The 19,118-nt window shown below is 39.0% G+C and overlaps 1 protein-coding gene across 2 annotated transcripts in view; it reads right to left on the bottom strand.

The window, feature by feature from the left end:
* Positions 1 to 570: 570 nt before the first annotated feature.
* The window catches only part of LOC306849221 (mediator of RNA polymerase II transcription subunit 27-like), a 58,807-nt gene continuing 40,259 nt past the window's right edge, over positions 571 to 19,118 (bottom strand). The window contains exons 5-8 of one of the 2 annotated variants that reach the window (XM_079384104.1): positions 14,450 to 14,557; positions 9,872 to 9,913; positions 4,098 to 4,175; positions 571 to 1,662 (exon numbers count right to left, since the gene is read on the bottom strand). In XM_079384104.1, the coding sequence (XP_079240230.1) occupies positions 1,528 to 1,662; positions 4,098 to 4,175; positions 9,872 to 9,913; positions 14,450 to 14,557 (363 nt within the window). In that variant the 3' untranslated portion in view covers positions 571 to 1,527. The remainder of the gene's footprint in view (positions 1,663 to 4,097; positions 4,176 to 9,871; positions 9,914 to 14,449; positions 14,558 to 19,118) is intronic. The other variant, XM_079384105.1, reaches the window with a different exon arrangement.

Genomic DNA, 19,118 nt, shown 5'->3' with positions numbered 1-19,118 from the left:
GAATATAAAGTGAAACTGAGAATATAAGCCTGCTCATTAGGATTTTCAGCAGGTTGGAAAATTCTGACAATTATATAGGCTTATATTATATACATTACTGCAGTGCGCTCCATCAGCGCTGTACTGATACTCTTTACCCATTAAAGTTTTGCAATTAATTCAGAGCAAACTGCTTAGCATACACGTTCCATTTAAACTTTGTTTTAGATCTGATTTCAGCTTTTGGTTCTGAAAATGCTATACTTAAGAAATAATATACACTAGCTATGTTTTCATCCACGTGCATTTTAGAATATTGCATAAAAACACTGGATGGAAAAGCCAAGATGAGCATAAAATCTTAAAATGCACAAACTTTGATCATTTTCCATATATTTATGGATTGCCAGACAGTTTTGTTTAGATTCTACTAGGCTGGTTTTTCAGGCTGAAAGGCATATCAAGCTCTCAGAGTACATTAGTACATTAAGAACACAGTCAGCCCTGTAGCTCCAGCTGATGTGATTAAATTATGGTTGATGTTCAAATGAGAATCTATATGGTTCCATAAAGATCAAATTCAAGCCTCACAAGCTTAAATGAACGTGTATATAGCAACATATTACAAACATGTAATGAGTCAAATGGTAACATACACCATTGTTGAAACTACATTGACTTGAGGTTTCTGGATAAACATGCAACATTTAAAGTTGGCTTTCAAAATGTTCAATAATTTAATCTTGCATGTACAATGTGTCAATGCAAAAGTGAAGTCACATCAGGCGAGGTTAGAAAAACAAAAGCTAACTTCCTATGCAAACACTCATCGAGAGCCTTTATCACGCCGGCTAAATCTTGCATGATAAGAAATGAAAAAGCAACTGCGATTTCAGGGTCATACACTTATATAAGAATGTACTCTAGTTTGCAATGTATTTTTCATGAACTATGTACATTTTGCTTTTTTTTTTGCATTGGTTTCTGAAGTGTATACAAGCATATTTAAAAGCAGGAAAAGTTTCTGCTGACATTTGCTATTTTTTTGCAGACCAGCAAATAGTGCAGGCCTAACCTATTTGAACCAAAGAAACATAAAAACCCAGATCTAAAAAAGAAAGAAAAAGTTATGACCAAAAAGTTTTTTTTTTTTAAATCATGAGACAATATGTGGAAAAAGAAAAGCAATGGCAGTTTATTTAAAGGTCAAAAATGGACAATTTTCATCCAACCAGAGAGCAGGTCCCACCTACAACATTAAAGATTACGATCTATTTGTGGAAGAACCTTCTAGCTATTTACATTCTGAAATCCATCAGCATTTTACATTTTCTCCTTTCAAATGCGATAAAAAACATTATGAAATCTATCTGGAGAATAATGTTCTTCTAAAAGAGGAAGGAGCAAAGCTGTGGAAATCAATAGGCTGGAAAATATCTTCATGATGAACTGTCCACAACACAGATTTCTGCAAAAACACAGAGCTAGAAACAGAATCTTGGAGTTTTCCAAGCCAAGCCATGGAATACTGTGTGATCCGGGACAGAGTCACTGCCTGCAGGTGTCATGGAAAGCCTCCAGAGTTCGGAAGTCCCTCCATGTTGGAGGAAGGCCCTCCTGCAGGTACTTGCCACAGCGTTGACACGGAGTCTGGAAGAGCTTGATGTAGCTCCTCAACCAGGTCTGCTCAGAAGAAGAACACCACACAGACATTAGCGGACAATTGTGTTTTTTATAAAGGGCTTATTGGATAAAACCTTTAAAAACTAAACAGCACTTTGCATGTGACACAGAAGACTGGATTGACACAGAGTTAGGGTGTTTTCACACATGTAAATCGATTGCTTTGTTCCAAAACGGGGATTAAAATTATTACAATGTTGCTTTTTATTCTTGGTGCGGTTCGCTTTCACATGGCGACACGTGATTGGATCGGATTGCTTTCTCACTACAACCGAACCGCTCCAGAGTTCGTTTTCAATTGAGCCGAGACCACCTCATTCAGGTGGTCTCGGACTGATTGTTTTGGCACGGATTCGAGCGCGATTGCCGTGTTCACATATGCCCAAACGAACCGAGCTAAGGGGGGAAACGTGCCAGGTTCCGAAACAACGGTCCAGGTGTGAAAACACCCTTAAACGGAGTCTGAAGTGACTTGAATAACACACATTTTGACAAAAATGAAGTAAAGTATAAGAGTGTATTTTCCAGGGCAAAATGCTGCAAAACTGCTGCGGCAGACACCCTCATCCTGCGCTGGCTGGCCTCACTGCACTGGCATGGGACGTGTGAGAGCAGCATGAGGGTCTGTGGTCTCTCACAGCAGTCACAACTCGACATTGATTAACAGCAGGAGGAGTGTTTGCGCTCTCCTCTCTAACCAGTCTTCTCTGGGACGCACAGCACAGTCGGGGTTTAACTGCACCTGTCAGGACGCATTGTCTTTCCTAATTCATCTGCCGGCCCAAACCAGCCTCCACTGAGTCCCTGTTATTCATACTCCAATTAGCACATGCAAGAGTCCAGCACCACCCTATCTATCTATCTATCTATTTATCTACAGGCGCATCTCAGAAAATTAGAATATGGTGAAAAAGTTCATTTTTTCTTGTAACTTATTTCAAAAAGTGAAACTTTCAAATGTAAAGTAAAACACTTCAAAAGTTTTTTTGTTTTAATTTTGATGATTAGAGCTTACAGCTAATGAAATCAGTATCTCCAAATATTAGAATATTTACATTTGAGTTTCAATAAATGACCATCCATACAGTATAAATTCCGGGTATCTCTTGTTCTTTGAAACCACAATAATGGGGAACACTGCTGACTTGGCAATGATCCAGAAGACGATATTTGACACCCTCATGTAATGAATCTAAAATATATGAAAGTTTCACTTTTTGAAATAAGTTACAAGAAAAAATGAACTTTTTCACCATATTCAAATTTTCTGAGATGCACTTGTATCTATCTATCTATCTATCTATCTATCTATCTATCTATCTATCTATCTATCTATCTATTAGTGGTGCAACGGATCACAAAACTTCAGTTCGGATCATATTATGGATTCTGAGTCACGGAACAGATCATTTTTCGGATCAGCAAAAAACAAACAAAAAAAAGTTTGGGTTTTATTAATTACTGAAAGCTTACTTTAAGTACATCTATACCACAGCAAAAACTACTAGCTGAACTACTAAAGTCAGTAATAAAACGAGCAATTACACAAATTGTCTGCCTATCTATCTATCCATCCATCCATCCGTCGGTCGTGTCTCATGTGTCTATCTATCCATCCATTCATCCTTCCGTTCATCTCTCTGTCGTGTCACATATATCTATCCATCCATCCAGTCATCGTGTCTCGTGTCTATCTATATATCTATCTGTCTGTCTGTTCAACCTATACCTGAACCACAATAAAAAAGATTTTTACAAATAATCTTAGTAGATTTTTTCTACTAAGAGGACCTTGAAGCTTTTTTTTCAGGTTCTAAATAAGTTGTCCCGGGGATGGCCTCGGAGTGAAGCCCATCAACTGTATGGTTTAAATCCGTGCACAGGAGAAAGCCCACGATTCCAGCCATGATCAGAATATCTCTGCATTGATCTTACGGAGAAGTAATCAATCTCTCCCCCTCTTTTCAAAGTGTAGAGCAGAGGTCGGCAGACTATTTAAAGACAGACCAGACTCAATACTTAACATCACATACAAATATACAAGCCACGATAAGGTTAACAAGTTATTATTTACTTTTTTTTATTATTATAGGGCAGAGTTTGATGAGTGAGGTTTTTATACATTTTATGCCATTTTATACATTTGGCAGATGCTTTTATTCAAAGCTACAGTATTTACAGTGCACTCAAGCCATTGATTTTCAGTATGTGTTCCCTGGGAATCGAACCCATGACCTTGATGTTGTTATTGCCTTCCTCTACCAGTTGAACTACAGGAATATATTTAGTAAGAATGGTCTTGCATGCATTCTTACAATGTGGAAAACAACCTCTAGTTAAACAGCACCAAACAACCAAAGGCAAAATGTAATAAGTGCATGTAATAATTCTAGCACAATGTCATTAGAAGTTTAAAAGCAATGTACTATACTCGCCATGAAGGAGCGAACTACAACATCAGGCATCTGGGGGAGCTGGTAATGCAGGAGCGCTGTGGTTGCATGATCAGTCACCTGAGAAAACAAAGATCACTGAGAAACATAACACAATGTGTACAGCAAGTACATTAACCTATGACTGCCCACATTTACAAAACCAAATATGAGGAAACAGTTAACAAAATTGTCATTTATGGTCTATAATTGGTGGTAGAAAATGGTCATGTGAACTAAACAACAACTGTTTTTGGTGTTTCAACACCTTGACTAACATTCTAATTGGACATTCTAAAAAAACTGGGACAGATTAAAATGGTACAAACGTATAATCTTTAAGTGTAAATAAAGTGTAAATACCTTTCCTCTTTATGAATCTGAGGAAATCTCAAAATTTATATCAAAATAATTCTCATTCTCAGTAGTCACTCATTAGATTATTACGATAATACAAAAATGTCAAATAAGTAAAAATGACGAAGTAACGACTAGAAGTATTTAAAAAAAAACAAAAATCTACAATAAAAGGCAGCACAACATATAGATTAGATTAGATTAGATTCAACTTTATTGTCATTGCACATGTAAGGTACAAGGCAACGAAATGCAGTTAGCATCTAACCAGAAGTGCAATAAGCAGAGGTACAGGATATACAGTGCCTACAATATGTTACATATGTACAGAAATATACAGATAAGGCAGTAGTACTATGGACATAATTTACAAGTTTTTAAATACTATCAGTATGATATACAGATGGGTGATATGCACATACTATACAGATGGGTTGTGCAGTAAATGTATGTACAGTAGTACTATGGACATAATTTACAAGTTTTTAAATACTATCAGTATGATATACAGATGGGTGATATGCACATACTATACAGATGGGTTGTGCAGTAAATGTATGTACAGTAGTACTATGGACATAATTTACAAGTTTTTAAATACTATCAGTATGATATACAGATGGGTGATATGAACATACTATACAGATGGGTTGTGCAGTAAATGTATGTACAGTAGTACTATGGACATAATTTACAAGTTTTTAAATACTATCAGTATGATATACAGATGGGTGATATGAACATACTATACAGATGGGTTGTGCAGTAAATGTATGTACACTATGAGCAAAAACTATGAAAATAATTACAAATGGATATGAATAAGCTATAAATTAAGATATATAAACACTAGTGCAATGAACATTGAAAGTGCATAGAAATAAAATTTACAGTACATAGTAATCAGTGTAGATTGGTTGTTTTTTTGTTTCTTTTTTTAATCGATTTAATGATGGGGAGGGGTGAAGAGTTTGTAGTGGTGTGTGAGGGGGGTATCATTGGGCAGAGTTTAGTAGGGAAACAGCTGTAGGGAAAAAGCTGTTCCTGAGTCTGCTTGTCCTTGATCGGAGGCTCCTGAAGCGCCTCCCAGAGGGCAGCAAGTTAAACAGTCTATGGTCAGGGTGAGAGGAGTCCTTAAGAATGCCGCGAGCTCGACGTAAACAGCGTTTTCTCTGGACGTCCTCAATGGCAGGGAGTGGTGTCCCTGTGATGCGTTGGGCGGTTTTCACCACCCTCTGTAGTGCCTTGCGGTCAGCAGCTGAGCAGTTCCCATACCAGACTGTGATGCAGTTGGTCAGGATGCTTTCAATTGCACACCGGTAGAAGTTCCGCTGGATGATTGGAGACAGGTGGTTCTTCTTCAGTGTCCTAAGGAAGAAGAGGCGTTGGTGAGCCTTCTTGACTAGGCTGGATGTGTTGGTGGTCCAGGTCAGGTCCTCCGAGATGTGGGTTCCCAGGAACTTGAAGCTGGAGACACGTTCAACAACCATCCCGTTAATGTGGATGGGGTCATGCGTTCCACTTTTCTTCTTCCTGAAGTCCACAATGAGTTCCTTTGTCTTGCTGGTGTTGAGGAGCAGGCTATTGTCAGCACACCATGCAGCCAGGTGCTGTACCTCCTCCCTGTAGGCAGTCTCATCGTTGTCTCTGATGAGGCCAATCACTGTGGTGTCGTCAGCAAACTTGATGATGGAGTTGGATCCATGCACAGGCCTGCAGTCATGGGTGTAGAGGGAGTAGAGAAATGGGCTCAGCACACAGCCCTGTGGTACGCCGGTGTTGAGTGTGATGGTGGTGGAGCAGGTGAGGCCTGACCTAACATGCTGAGGTCTGTTGGTCAGAAAGTCCATAATCCAGCTGCAAAGGGAGGTGTTAACACCCAAGTCTCCAAGTTTAGTGGTCAGCTTGGAGGGAATGACGGTGTTGAATGCTGAGCTGAAATCAACAAATAATATCCGTGCATATGTGTTGTTGTTTTCCAGGTGTGTGAGTACCGAGTGCAGTACTGTGCCTACTGCATCCTCAGTGCTTCTATTGCTTCTATAGGCAAATTGGTGTGGGTCCAGTGTGGGTGGGAGGCAGTTCTTGAGGTGTGCCAGGACCAGTCGCTCAAAGCACTTCATAACAATGGGTGTGAGTGCTACGGGGCGGTAGTCATTCAGGCACGTTGGGGAGGAGTGTTTCGGCACTGGCACAATGGATGTCGACTTAAAGCATGTTGGCACCATTGCTTGGGTGAGTGACAGGTTGAAAATGTCTGTGAAGACCCCTGCGAGCTGCTCTGCACATGTCCTGAGCACACGTCCAGGAATGCCGTCGGGGCCAGCAGCCTTGTATGCGTTGATCCGGCTCAATGCTGTGCAGACATCTGTGGAGGTGAGTTTGAGGGTCTGATGGTCTCCTGAGAGTGTGATCTTGGTGGCTGTCTCCTTGTTGTTGTTGTCAAAGCGAGCATAAAAGTCATTTAGCTCGTTAAGGAAGGAGACGTCTGTGACCGTTGGAGTGGAGTTGCATGGCTTGTAGTCACTGATGACCTGGATGCCCTGCCACATGCGCCGGGGGTCAGAGTTGGAAAAATGCTCCTCTACCTTTAGCTTGTAGCAGTGCTTGGCCTTCTTGATGCCCCTCTTCAGGTTAGCCCTGGATATGCTGTAGGCCTGAGCGTCATCTGATCTGAAAGCAGTGTTGCGGGCTTTCAGCAAGAGCCGCACTTCCTTGTTCATCCATGGCTTCTGATTAGGGTACGTTGTGATCTGTTTCTCTGTTGTGACACTGTCAATGGAGGTATTGATGTAGTCCAGTACAGAGGTGGTATAGATGTCAATGTCCGTGTGAGAGCCACTGGCAGCCTGAGAAGCAAACATACTCCAGTCTGTGTGTTGAAACTTGTCCTGAAGTACAGACTCTGCTCCCATTGGCCACACTTTGATGGTCTTCACTGATGGCTTCACACGGTTGATGAGGGGTGAATACTTGGGGGTGAGAAACAAAGAAAGGTGATCAGACTGTCCGAGGTGGGGGAGGGGAGTCGCGATGTAAGCTCCTGCGATGTTTGTGTAAACATGATCCAAAGTTTTTTCTCCTCTAGTGTGGCAGGAGACATGCTGATGGAATTTGGGGAGCACTGTCTTTAAGTTGGAGTGATTAAAATCACCCGCAACAATAAATGCAGCTTCCGGGTGTACAGTCTGTTGTTTACTAATGGCCGCATGCAGTTCGTTCATAGCAAGCTTGGCATTAGCATCCGGGGGAATATAGGCTGCAGTTATGATGGTGGAAGTGAACTCCCGCGGCAGATAGAAAGGTCTACACTTCACCATGAGAAACTCTAGGTTAGGTGAGCAGTGTTTTCCAACAATGTCAGAGTTCGTACACCAAGCTTTGTTTACATAAATGCACAATCCTCCGCCTCTGGTCTTGCCGGAGTCATCTGCCGTTCTATCTGCTCGGAGCGTGTAGCGTCCGGTTAGATCAATAGCATTATTGGGTATGTCGCTATGTAGCCATGTTTCAGTGAAAACCATGACATTGCAGTCCAAAAGTTTCTTACTATGGGTGATGCGAAGTCGTATCTCATCCATTTTGTTCACCAATGACCGCACATTAGCGAGGAAAATGCTGGGTAAAGAGAGCCGGTGCGGTGTTAGCTTTAGCTTAGCTCTTAGTCCTCCACGCTTCCCCCGCCTTTGTTTACGATCTCGGCGCCGCCTGTGAGCACTTCCGCCCGGCCGAGCAGAGTGCGTTGCCTCGGGTGTTCTGGAGATCTCCGGGATGAGTCGATGATTGGTTATAAGATTGTTGGAAAAGAGCAGACCGATATCCAAAAGCTCCTGTCGGGTGTATGATGTTAAGGCAAAGCTGTTCAGTGAGAACAGACCCGAGATGAGCAGGAAAAATACTGCAAAATTGCAAAAACTGGTGAGACGCTGAGCCTCGCGATGTGTTCGCGCCGCCATCTTGGTCGTGATATATATCATATAGTACTTTTTAAATATTATAGATAAATACAAATTTATTTATCCGTATTTCACATTTCATTGCGTTTTGGGAAATGTCCATAAACTTGGCATGAAATGTCCTGGCAGAAAATTACCAGTATCATTTCAGTTTTTTTCTTACAGTATAAAATAATACAATTAAAATGAATTACAATGAACAATAAAATAATTATATCACAATTATTAATTAAATTTATGTGCACAATTGTGGAATGCAACAACAAAAACAAAATTGGTTCTAAAAATATTTTTTAAGCAAAAGTGAAGGGCACACATTTGAAGAAATCCTAATTAAAATCCATTTTCAGATCAATCTACCTACACTCAGATTAACTCCTAAATCCAATTTTGCAGAAGAACACCATAACCTTATTACTTTCCCTAAAATCCCATCTTCCATCACTAATGTAATTATAGAATGGGACTAAAAAGCGAACCACTTCAATCTCCCGACATCGTTTCATTAGACTGCCGATGCTGACCAAACTCCTTATGGGAAACTGTCCAGTTAATCCCTCTCAATAGTGATGCATCATGGGAAAATAAACTCAAGTGGTTACTACAGAAGTGTAAAAAAGCAAAGAGATGCTTTTTTTTATAAACACAAAATCATCTGTGTGAAAACTATTGGACAGCGGGGACATGTGAAGAGTAAAGAACGATTAATTAAGCGAGCACGGAAAACGGGAATACAGAAGTGACAGCTGGGAGGGGAAGATGAGAAGTGGCCCGTCCCTCCAGTTTGAGGCAGCCTGGGTTCGAGTTAGCGTTTGCAGCTAGAGAAATAAAGAAATAAACAGGTCTGTGCTTTGATCAGACCGTGCAGATGCAAGAAGCTCAGTTACAATGCGAGCGGGTTCACGCAACCTCTCGCTTTAAGTTCCAGGCAGCTCGTCATACACATTCTCTCTCCTTTGAAAGGAAAGCAAGTTTCTCTCTCGCTCTCTTTGAAAGGTGCATCAGCATTAGCAAGACTACGGAGTTTCATCTGCCCCAGAGACTGACTGCTCTCTAATTCCAGCCTAATGAGAATCGGGGAGGGTGGAGAGAAGACGACTGGAGCCCAGATGTTTAGGAGGCTGTCAAATGAGGGCGAAGTGGCTCTGAGTGAAATTAAATAAAAAAAAAAAAACACGGGACAAATTATGTCTGAGGGATGAAAGGCAAGGATTGGCAGTGGAGAGGTGAACAGATATGCGACCGTCTTTGAGAAGAGAGATCTCATTAGAATTTCACGGACACGTCATTTAAATGTATTTTATTTATAACACAGCTCAAATTCAATCTGAAAGACAACCACAGGATCATTTAATTACTGTTTCGATATTTCCCAATGTACGCTATGGGTAATGAGAAAGACACGCTCTGTTGATTAAACTGAGTTTTTTCCGTTTGTTGTGTTGCGTTTGCTGGTTAACTCACCTTTTGAAATGCCTGATAGTTGGACTTTGACCAGATGTCAAGCTAAAAAAAAGATAGAAAAGAAAACATCAAGCATCAAACTGATTCAAAATAACTGCATAGAACCCAAATTTTACCCTTAGTGTGCCCTTAATCACAACCCTTACGACAACATTCAAAGAATCCATTAAAACCTTAGTTAAAGGTGGGGTATGTAATTTTTCAAAAATGCTTTAGAAAACTGAGTCGGAGCCGAGTACCAAAACAAACTTGTAGCCAATCAGCAGTAAGGGGTGTTTCTACTCATGATGTGGAGGAGAGAGCGTTCAGTGAACAGCTGAGCGACAGAAAGATAGAGATGGTGGATAAAAAACAAAAGAGGAAAACGTTTGCAGAACGATAAGGCAAGAAGTAGGACCCGTGTAAATATCGGATCAGCTTTCCAGCGCTGGAGAGAACTCAAGGAGCGGAAGGTTGTTTTGTTTCTTCTCGATAGGTGAGTTAACACAGTGTCTACACCGGACGCAGCGCGCCGCAACAGCTAAAGTCCATCTACACTGGACGCGACCGTTGAAAATCATTTGAAATTTGTGTCAGCACGTCATAAATAGAACGCGGCAGCAGTTTTCTGTCTGGGATTTGTCGCGCCGCACAGCATCACTGCATTATAGACAGCATCACTGACTATAATGACTTCTATAGTATTTTTTCACGACGCTCACGTCTGGTGTAGACACGATGTAACATTGGTTTTGCTTTGTTTCACAGAACTAATCGTTGCCTGGGTTGTGTAGGTTACGTATGTGTGGGGTGGAGCTATCAAAATAGGGGTGAGACCCTTTTGGGGTAGGGGCGTGTTTGTCTTGGTGATTTCAAATGTCAACATTGGCTTCCAGAAATCACTTACCCCACTTTTAACGTATTTCACCTGGATGCTCCTGCACTGCACTTTTCAAATTGAAGAGTTGTTTAGCTCGACGATAAAAAGTACCTTGGTAGAGGTACAAATGTGTGCATGCTTAAAATAATAAAATTCAATAAAATAAGTTTGGGATTTTTTTAGATGTTCGTAGTGAATAGTTTTTAAAATAAAATTAAATAAAATGCATATATACAATTAAAGACCAAGAAAAAACATGCTATTTGGGCAGAATTCTTCAGGATGATTTCTGTCTGTTTGATTGATGCCTGCTCAACCCAAGGTTTAATTTTAAATAAGTAGTTTGCATTTTTAACATACAAAAACTCAAAATTCCCCAGTATTGCATGTGAGTTGGAGTGTCTGCCTTTTGTTTTGTCTCTGTTTTTATTTGCCTATGTAATTTTATTTTCATTTTCTGTAACCCAAGGTTGTTTCCCACAGTCTACATTCTATTATTGCCCCAATACACCCTAGATAGGGCATTGTAAAAGAGTCCAAAGGTTCAACTCTCAGAAGATCCCCATGTATGCTGTCTAGAATTTAGAATTTAAATATTAAATTTAGAATATTAAACCCAATCTACAATCAAAGGGATAGTTCACCCAAAAATGAAAATTCTGTCATTAATTACTCACCCTCATGTTGAGAAGACATGAGGGAAGAATTGTTGAATAACGTCATAATTTTTGTTTTTCTTGCGCACAAAATGTATTCTTGTAGCTTCATAAAATTAAGGTTGAGCCACTGATGTAACATGGACTATTTTAACGATGTCCTTACTACCTTTCTGGTTCTTGAACGTGTCAGTTGCATTGCTGTCTATCATCTCCGATTTCATCAAAAATATCTCAATTTGTGTTCCGAAGATGAATGAAGGTCTTACGAGTTTGGAACGACGTGAGGGTGAGTAATTAATGACAGAATTTAAATTTTTAGGTGAACTATTCCTTTAATGACTCCAGGGTGCCAAGAGGCCAAAGTAACAAAAGTCCTGGAAAATAAAAACCTCAAAATCATAATTTTCCATAAATATAAAAACAAAAGCCAAACGGCAAAAACAAAATTTGATTAAATGTAATACAGGCCATCCCTACACTTCAGCATATCTTGTGATGCCCAGCATGACTTGCTATAGTTTGTCAACAGGAATGAAACACCATAGAGCTAAAGAATTTAAGTGATTATTTTAGAACTACTTTTCTTTTCTAGAAGTTCTTTTAAACCAGCGCACCAAATGGTGGGTAAAAAAAACCTCAAGATCTAGGAAAATAAAGGCAGAAGCAAAGATTAAGCGGTCATAAAGAGTACAGAAACATCTGCAGGACATGTGAAGAGTTCATTTGCAAAAACGGATTACTCCGTTTTTAACAATTTTCAAAAAACATGTTTTTTCATTGTGCATTCCAGTTAATCTCAATCAAACTGCAGTTGGGTTATTTGATTAGGTTGAAAAAGAACTAAAAAATACAGCTAACAAAATAAAACAATAAAAACTTGATAACACAAAAAACAAAAAAAAAACAAACAAAAAAACCCCCCCGGAGATATCAGTTTTTGCAAATGAACTCTTCATATACACTTCATTTGACAGTTTAAAGGTCAGTTACGACTAGCCCTGCGTCTGATGTCCAGACTGTTGTTTGGGGGTGAAAAAAGCCAAGACTAATCAACCCGCTGAGCGAAGGTCATCAGAAGAGTTTTCAAAGACGACAACAAATCAAAATGTTCTCTGATTCTAATATCAAACAGGCCCGGTGTCAGCATTTATCAGAGAAATCAGACTCCATCTCCCCTCTGTCCTCAAACCCACCTCCATGCACTGCTGCCCTTTGAAGTAAAAAGAATGCCGGATCGCAAATTACCCAAGAGATGTCTGAGATAGTCTTTGAAGCCCTACTTTGATAGCATAGTTTCCCTTCTCCTACCCCTTCCTCTCCCTTTTTTTGTGTGCTTGGAGGTTCAGGCGGGCTCTGTTGGGCCTCTTGCATGTGGTTATGGTAAGCTATGTGGCATCATTTGAATTATAAGGACCAGAGAGGGGGTTTAAAGAAAAAAGCCTGTCGATATTCTGCCCTGAATTGACACTTTGCACAATCCCAAAAAGACCTCTGAGGTTGATTCAAGGGCAGGAGTTTTCTGCAGCGTTCATACTGAAAATTGCAAATAAAATAAAATAATTTAAAATTAAATTAAAATAAAACATATACTGCATACAATTTAATATTGAGATGGAACTAAAAAGAATGCAAAGTTTGGGCAGAATTCTTTGAGATGTGTTTGTATCCTCTGATTGATTTCTGCTCAACCCAAGGTTTAATTTTAAATAAGCAGTATGTATTTTTAACATCAAGAAAGAGCTCATCTCATTTTAAAGCTCCATAATTTTAAATCTATAATGAACAGGAATTAATTACTGTTTGTTAACTTGTTTTTGAGAGGCTGAGTTTCCTTCCTGAAGATGAGCAGATATTTAAACTCGGTCTTGTTTCTGTTCTCTGCTGTGTTTATTTATAGCTGAAAAAACAAAACAATGGTTGAATATAAATCTCTTGCCATAACCAAGACATAATATTTTACCTATTATCCTAGTATATAAAAATAACAGGAATTAATATCAGCTAGTCTCTTTGACTCATTACTTAAATAGACTGTAATAATTTGTGTGTGTGTGTAATATATATATATATATATATATATATATATATATATACACACACACACACACACACACACACACACACATATACACACACTCACAATGAATATGGCTTATGACTATTACATACTTTTAGATTATCATAAAATGCTAAAAATGCAATTATATTTTTATGATGGATTTACATAAAGACTGAATACGTTTTATTTTCAATTCTAATAATTATCAACTTTTTATAACCAAAATACACCAAATAATACATTTAAAACAACATACTGGCATACTACTCTTCTGTTTGAAATGTTACAGCAAACCATTTAATTTTTACAAAAATAACCAGTATCCAGTGTAAACTGCACAATATACAGTAAACAGTATGTAAGCACTCCATTCCAAACATATCTCTCATCTACATGCAGCAATTAACTAATGTGTTTTTACCACCATAATGAGAGCGGTTTAGGCCGAATTACTGATATCCTGGTGCGAGCGTTGCTGCGACTGTCAGTTTGAGCTTTCTCAAAGCAGCAGAGGTTAATATGCAATTGCTCACCACACACATTTGGACGCAGAGGCCCAGAGGCGCGCAGCACAAAGCACCGGCCTGGCAAGCAGTTCAGAAGATTCACATTCGCTGCCATAATTAACTGTGATCAAGCCTCTCCGCATCTTTGATGGTCACCTCATATTAGTGTCACCAAAGAGTGTTCAAACGTTGCGGCTTTCGCAGAGACGTACAGATCGCTTCAGAATGAATGAAAGGACGTGGCTCAACCTGACACGGGGGACGTGAGGATAGAGGGTATCGCATACGTACATGCTTTTCATGTTCAAGAGAGAGCCGAACACATCATGTGAATTATTCAACAGCTGTGCAGAGACTTTTATCAGTAGCTAAAAATCCAGGGATTTCACATCCTTACCTAAGCCAGAAGTACTCAAGCTAAATTTTAAGGTAAAAAAATGGCCGAAGATGACTTTTAAACTAGACTTGAACATGCAACGTAATTAAATGTTTTACCTTTCCGTCCTCCGAGTATACGTTCTCATGATAACCTCTGACAATCGTGCGGTCAATAAAAAGGCTCCTCATTACCACAATGGCTTTCAAAACCTTCCCCAGGGTGACCTGGAAAGAAATAAGACAACAGAAGATAGGATGAGAGAATGATATTTGAGTGTTTCTTCAATTTTATTCATAAATATGAATTTTGATATATTTATTTTTATTATTTTATTCATAATATGCATTGTAATACATTATATCTTAAATTATAAATTAATTATAAACTAATTTAAAATGCATAGTGTAACAATGAATTGATAAGTGTTATAATGTTTTAACTGTGGTTACAATTATTCATGATATTGTACAATGCATTACAAAGCATAATTAATGCATTAAAAATACTTTTATAACGCATTATACATAAAGGCTTTAAGTAAAGTGTTATCGAGTTTTAATACAGTATAACCCTTCATAAAAATAAAACAATTTGTTTATTTTAATTAAAATTGACTTTTGGGACGTAATTCATATTTATTTAACTCTGGCCACTTTTTGCGTTTACAAAAAAAAAAAGAAAAAAAAAAAAAGACTTCCTTAAAAGACCATTTTTTGTGACTTTCTTCTAAACCATTTTCTGAAGAATATTATTGAATTTAAAAAATAAAAATATTCAGATGTTTAAAAAATGATTCTTGATTTTTCTTTATATCAAATATTTATTTAAATTTCATTTTCACAATAAATTTTGATACAGCTGCTAAAAATGCAAATATTTTTATGATCTATTTAAAGATTAAAGACTGAAACTATGCATAAAATGCACACAATTTGCAAAAATAACAGTCATGGTAAAAAGTTTTAATATGACCATCATAAACAAAATTTAAAAACTTAATTTGTTTAGTTTAATAATTAACTTTTGGGACATAAAGGTAGTCGCAATTAATATTTATTCAACCAAAATATAAATATATATAAATATATATATATATATATTTATTTTTATTTATTTATTTACTTTTTTAGAGTTGAATTGCAAATCAGAAACAGCTGGTTTGGCCAATTTTTCTCAATTACTAAAACATACAGCACAAAACCCCTCTCTTCCGAGAATTAGTTTTTTCTTTCATGGCAAAAAAAGTTCACACTCCAGCCTGAAACCATCTGCTGTCAGTAGGGGTTTTACTTGAGTCTTTTGGCTTAAAATGGGTTTAATTTAAGGCAAAGGAGGAAATCCCAGTACAATATTCTTAAATGCTCATATTTACTTAAGTTTCACGCTACGCACACCTCAGAGAGAAAGACAGATACAGTACAACATGGACAGGAAGAGGGGTGAGGATGTCTAAAGCAACCCCTCGATATTTCCCAAAGCTGTTCAAACATCAATACTGTCCTGTGAACAAAACAGCAATGGGTTTCGGCTGAGCCCCACTTGCTGAATAATTTATGTATCAGGCACAGTGAGGGATGCTGGGTGAGCCTGGGCCAGGTCTGAATGCTGGCAGGGTCGTGACGGACCTTTTTGTGGTCCCTCTGAGGTTTTCAGAAGCCGCTAGGTTTGACCCCACCACTGACTGTGAAGGGGAACACACTCAGGTGGTCTGAAAAAAGAGGGACAATGGCAACCAGCGTGATAAAGTTCAGCTAAAATAACACCCAGGTGACAAAGTTTGACATAAAAAGAAACTAAGAATCAGAAGAAATGAAATATCAGTTCATTTGAGATTCAGAGGAGAGTTCTCAGTTCCTCAGAGCTCAGTTTTTATAAATGCCAAACCAATAATGCAATATGGAGGGGACCGCTATTATATAAAGGGATTTTAGTGTGGCAGAGCTGAATGTACTATTGTGAAAAGGAAAAAAATGAATTAAAATGAGATTTCATGAGCATTAGAACGGATGGATTGTCTGGGAGTCAATGAAGAAAAGCAAACATGTCACTGAAGTCCAGCAAAAGAGTGAGGCTCTATGCATACATGAATAAATATATGAATAGGAAATGATTTGTTGTTTGGGTGAAAGAGCTGATTGTAAACACAAACCATATCCGTTGAAGGAGATGTCACTGCCATAGATTCCCACACCTGGTAATTGGAAAACTTTTACAGAAGATTGGGTCTCACTATGAGAAATGGAGATACTCTTTCTCAGACTTATTTACAGTATGTAAATTAGCTCTCCAAACAGATAGATAAAAAGCACTCCAAGTAAATAAATTTCAACCTAATTTCTTTTACAACCAGTGTTATTTTAGCATTATTTATGTACCATTTAGTATATTTTTATATATTTCTAGTTTTCATTTAGTTCATGTTTTAGTAATTTTCTCTTGTGCTTTTGTCATTTTTATTACTTTGCTGTTGTTTTTTAATTTCTATTTAGCTTAAATTTTTAGATTTAGTAATTAAGTAATATTTCTATAAAGCTGTAATTTTAAATTTGTATTTTCTATAAATGTGAAGCTTCGACAGTGCGGATTTCGAACGGTGTAGCCTAGCATCCATCTGGCGAATCGCCGCTCTCTACCCAACAAAACGGATGAACTCCTGCTCTCCCGGACAAACAAGGATTTTTCTAACTCTGCTGCCCTGTGTTTCACGGAAACCTGGCTAAATGGCGACATACCGGACAGCGTACTACATCTGCCTAACTTCACGCTGATGAGAGCAGATCGTGACGCAGAATCAACGGGGAAATCGCGCGGCAGCGGGACGTGGTTTTACATCAATGAGAGGTGATGTACAGATGTAACTGTGTTAAAGATGATGTGCTGTTCAGATCTAGACACGCTCTTCATTAACTGCAAGCCGTTCTATTCGTCGCAGGAGTTCTGCCATTCATTCTCGTGAGTTATCTACATTCCACCGCAAGCGCACGTGAGCACAGCTCTACAGAAACTCTCTGATCTGATCACAGAGAGGGTGCAACAACACCCGGACTCTGTTTTAATCATTCTAGGGGACTTTAATAAAGCAAATCTCTCCCGCGAACTGCCAAAATATAGACAGCACATCACATGTCCCACCATATACAGTAATATATTGGATCACTGTTACACAGCGATAAAGGATGCATATCATTCGGTTCCAAGAGTAGCTTTAGGACTCTCTGATCACTGTTTGGTTAATCTTATACCGTCCTACAGGCAGAAACTTAAATCTGCAAAGCCTGTATTAAGATCTGTTAAAGGTCCCATGACATGCTGTTTTTTTGGATGCTTTTATATAGGCCTAAGTGGTCCCTAGTACTGTATCTGAAGTCTCGTTCCCAAAATTCAGCCTTTGTGCAGAATTTCAGCCACTACGAGCCAGTCCCACAATGAGCTTTCCTTAGGACATGCCATTTCTGTGTCTGTAGCTTTAAATGCTAATGAGGAGGAGAGAGGCGGGGCAAGGTGGAGGGTGGGTGTGTGGCCTGCAGCTTGCGGCCACGGTACCATGCGCTAATGTTGACAGTGGATGTATCGCAATGGCTTGTAGACACGTAGTCCTTCAAGCTTTTCAGTTTGACCCAGAATCTGATCCGGATGGAGAAGCACCGGATGAAGAAGTTGCAACTCAGCGGTTACAGCAGGACGTCAGTTTTTCCCACACATAGATTTTACCTGGGCGGACCGCAACAATATCCACCGCCTGCTGCCATCAGCTCCCACGTCTCACACACGAGCGCGACTTTAGAACAATATTTAGTAACTTTCAGACCCTTTTTTCCCATAACGGGTACATACTAACAAACCTAGCGACTTTTTAAAAAATAAAAAACCTATCATTCAGTTGGAAGATTTCTCCAGTACTGCCCCGCGAGCGCGAGGTCTCTCTCCCGGTGCAGTGTCGCCTCTCTCGGCGTCTGTTCTGAGTAGCAAGCGGCAGAGAAGCAACGCTTTCAGTTTGCCTTAAAGCAGCAGACTCATCAATAAATCATTTACAAAACAGCGTTTACAAGCACTTGTCGCTTACTGACTGTTTGGACTTTTAAATATGAACATCATAATTTGTCTGTTAATATGCTCAGTTTACTACTCAGACTCAAAACAGTAATATAGCCAAAACCACTGCATATAGTCGCTTTTTAGTGTAAGTTAGATGTATATTGATTTTATCAGACGATGTTGCGATTATAAATCAGGATTTAAGGAGTATAGTGAGAGTGATTCAGGGTTAACATTTATTATTAATGGGCCGTATTTACTAATTATACTTGTTTTATGTATGACAACAGAAAATATGTAAATGTGAACAGCTTTAATGGGCATTCAGTTGTATTACAGTATGTGACAGATCTGAAGTGCCAAAAAAACAATGCTTCGCTCGTTTGCAAGCCATGATGTCTCTCGCTCGCCTCGCACAGTCGTAGCTCATTTTCTCATGGGCGGGCAAAGCAGAGAAAGGGGAGGTAACCTTTCCCCGTATGACGACATAAAGGGAAGATTCCAGATTGGGCCATCTGAGCTTTCATTTTCTCAAAGGCGAAGCAGGATACCCAGGGCTCGGTTTACACCTATCACCATTTCTAGCCACTGGAGGACCACAGGCAGGCTAGGAGAACTCATATTAATGTTAAAGAAACCTCAAAGTGAAATTTTCATGACATGGGACCTTTAAAAGATGGACTAATGAAACAGAGCGAGATCTACAAGCCTTTTTCTCTCTCACTGATTGGTCTGTTTTTGAAGCTGCTG

Source organism: Barbus barbus, assembly GCF_936440315.1.
Source record: "Barbus barbus genome assembly, chromosome: 29".
NCBI classification, from domain to species: Eukaryota; Metazoa; Chordata; class Actinopteri; order Cypriniformes; family Cyprinidae; genus Barbus; species Barbus barbus.
This window is presented reverse-complemented; position numbering and strand designations above follow the sequence as displayed.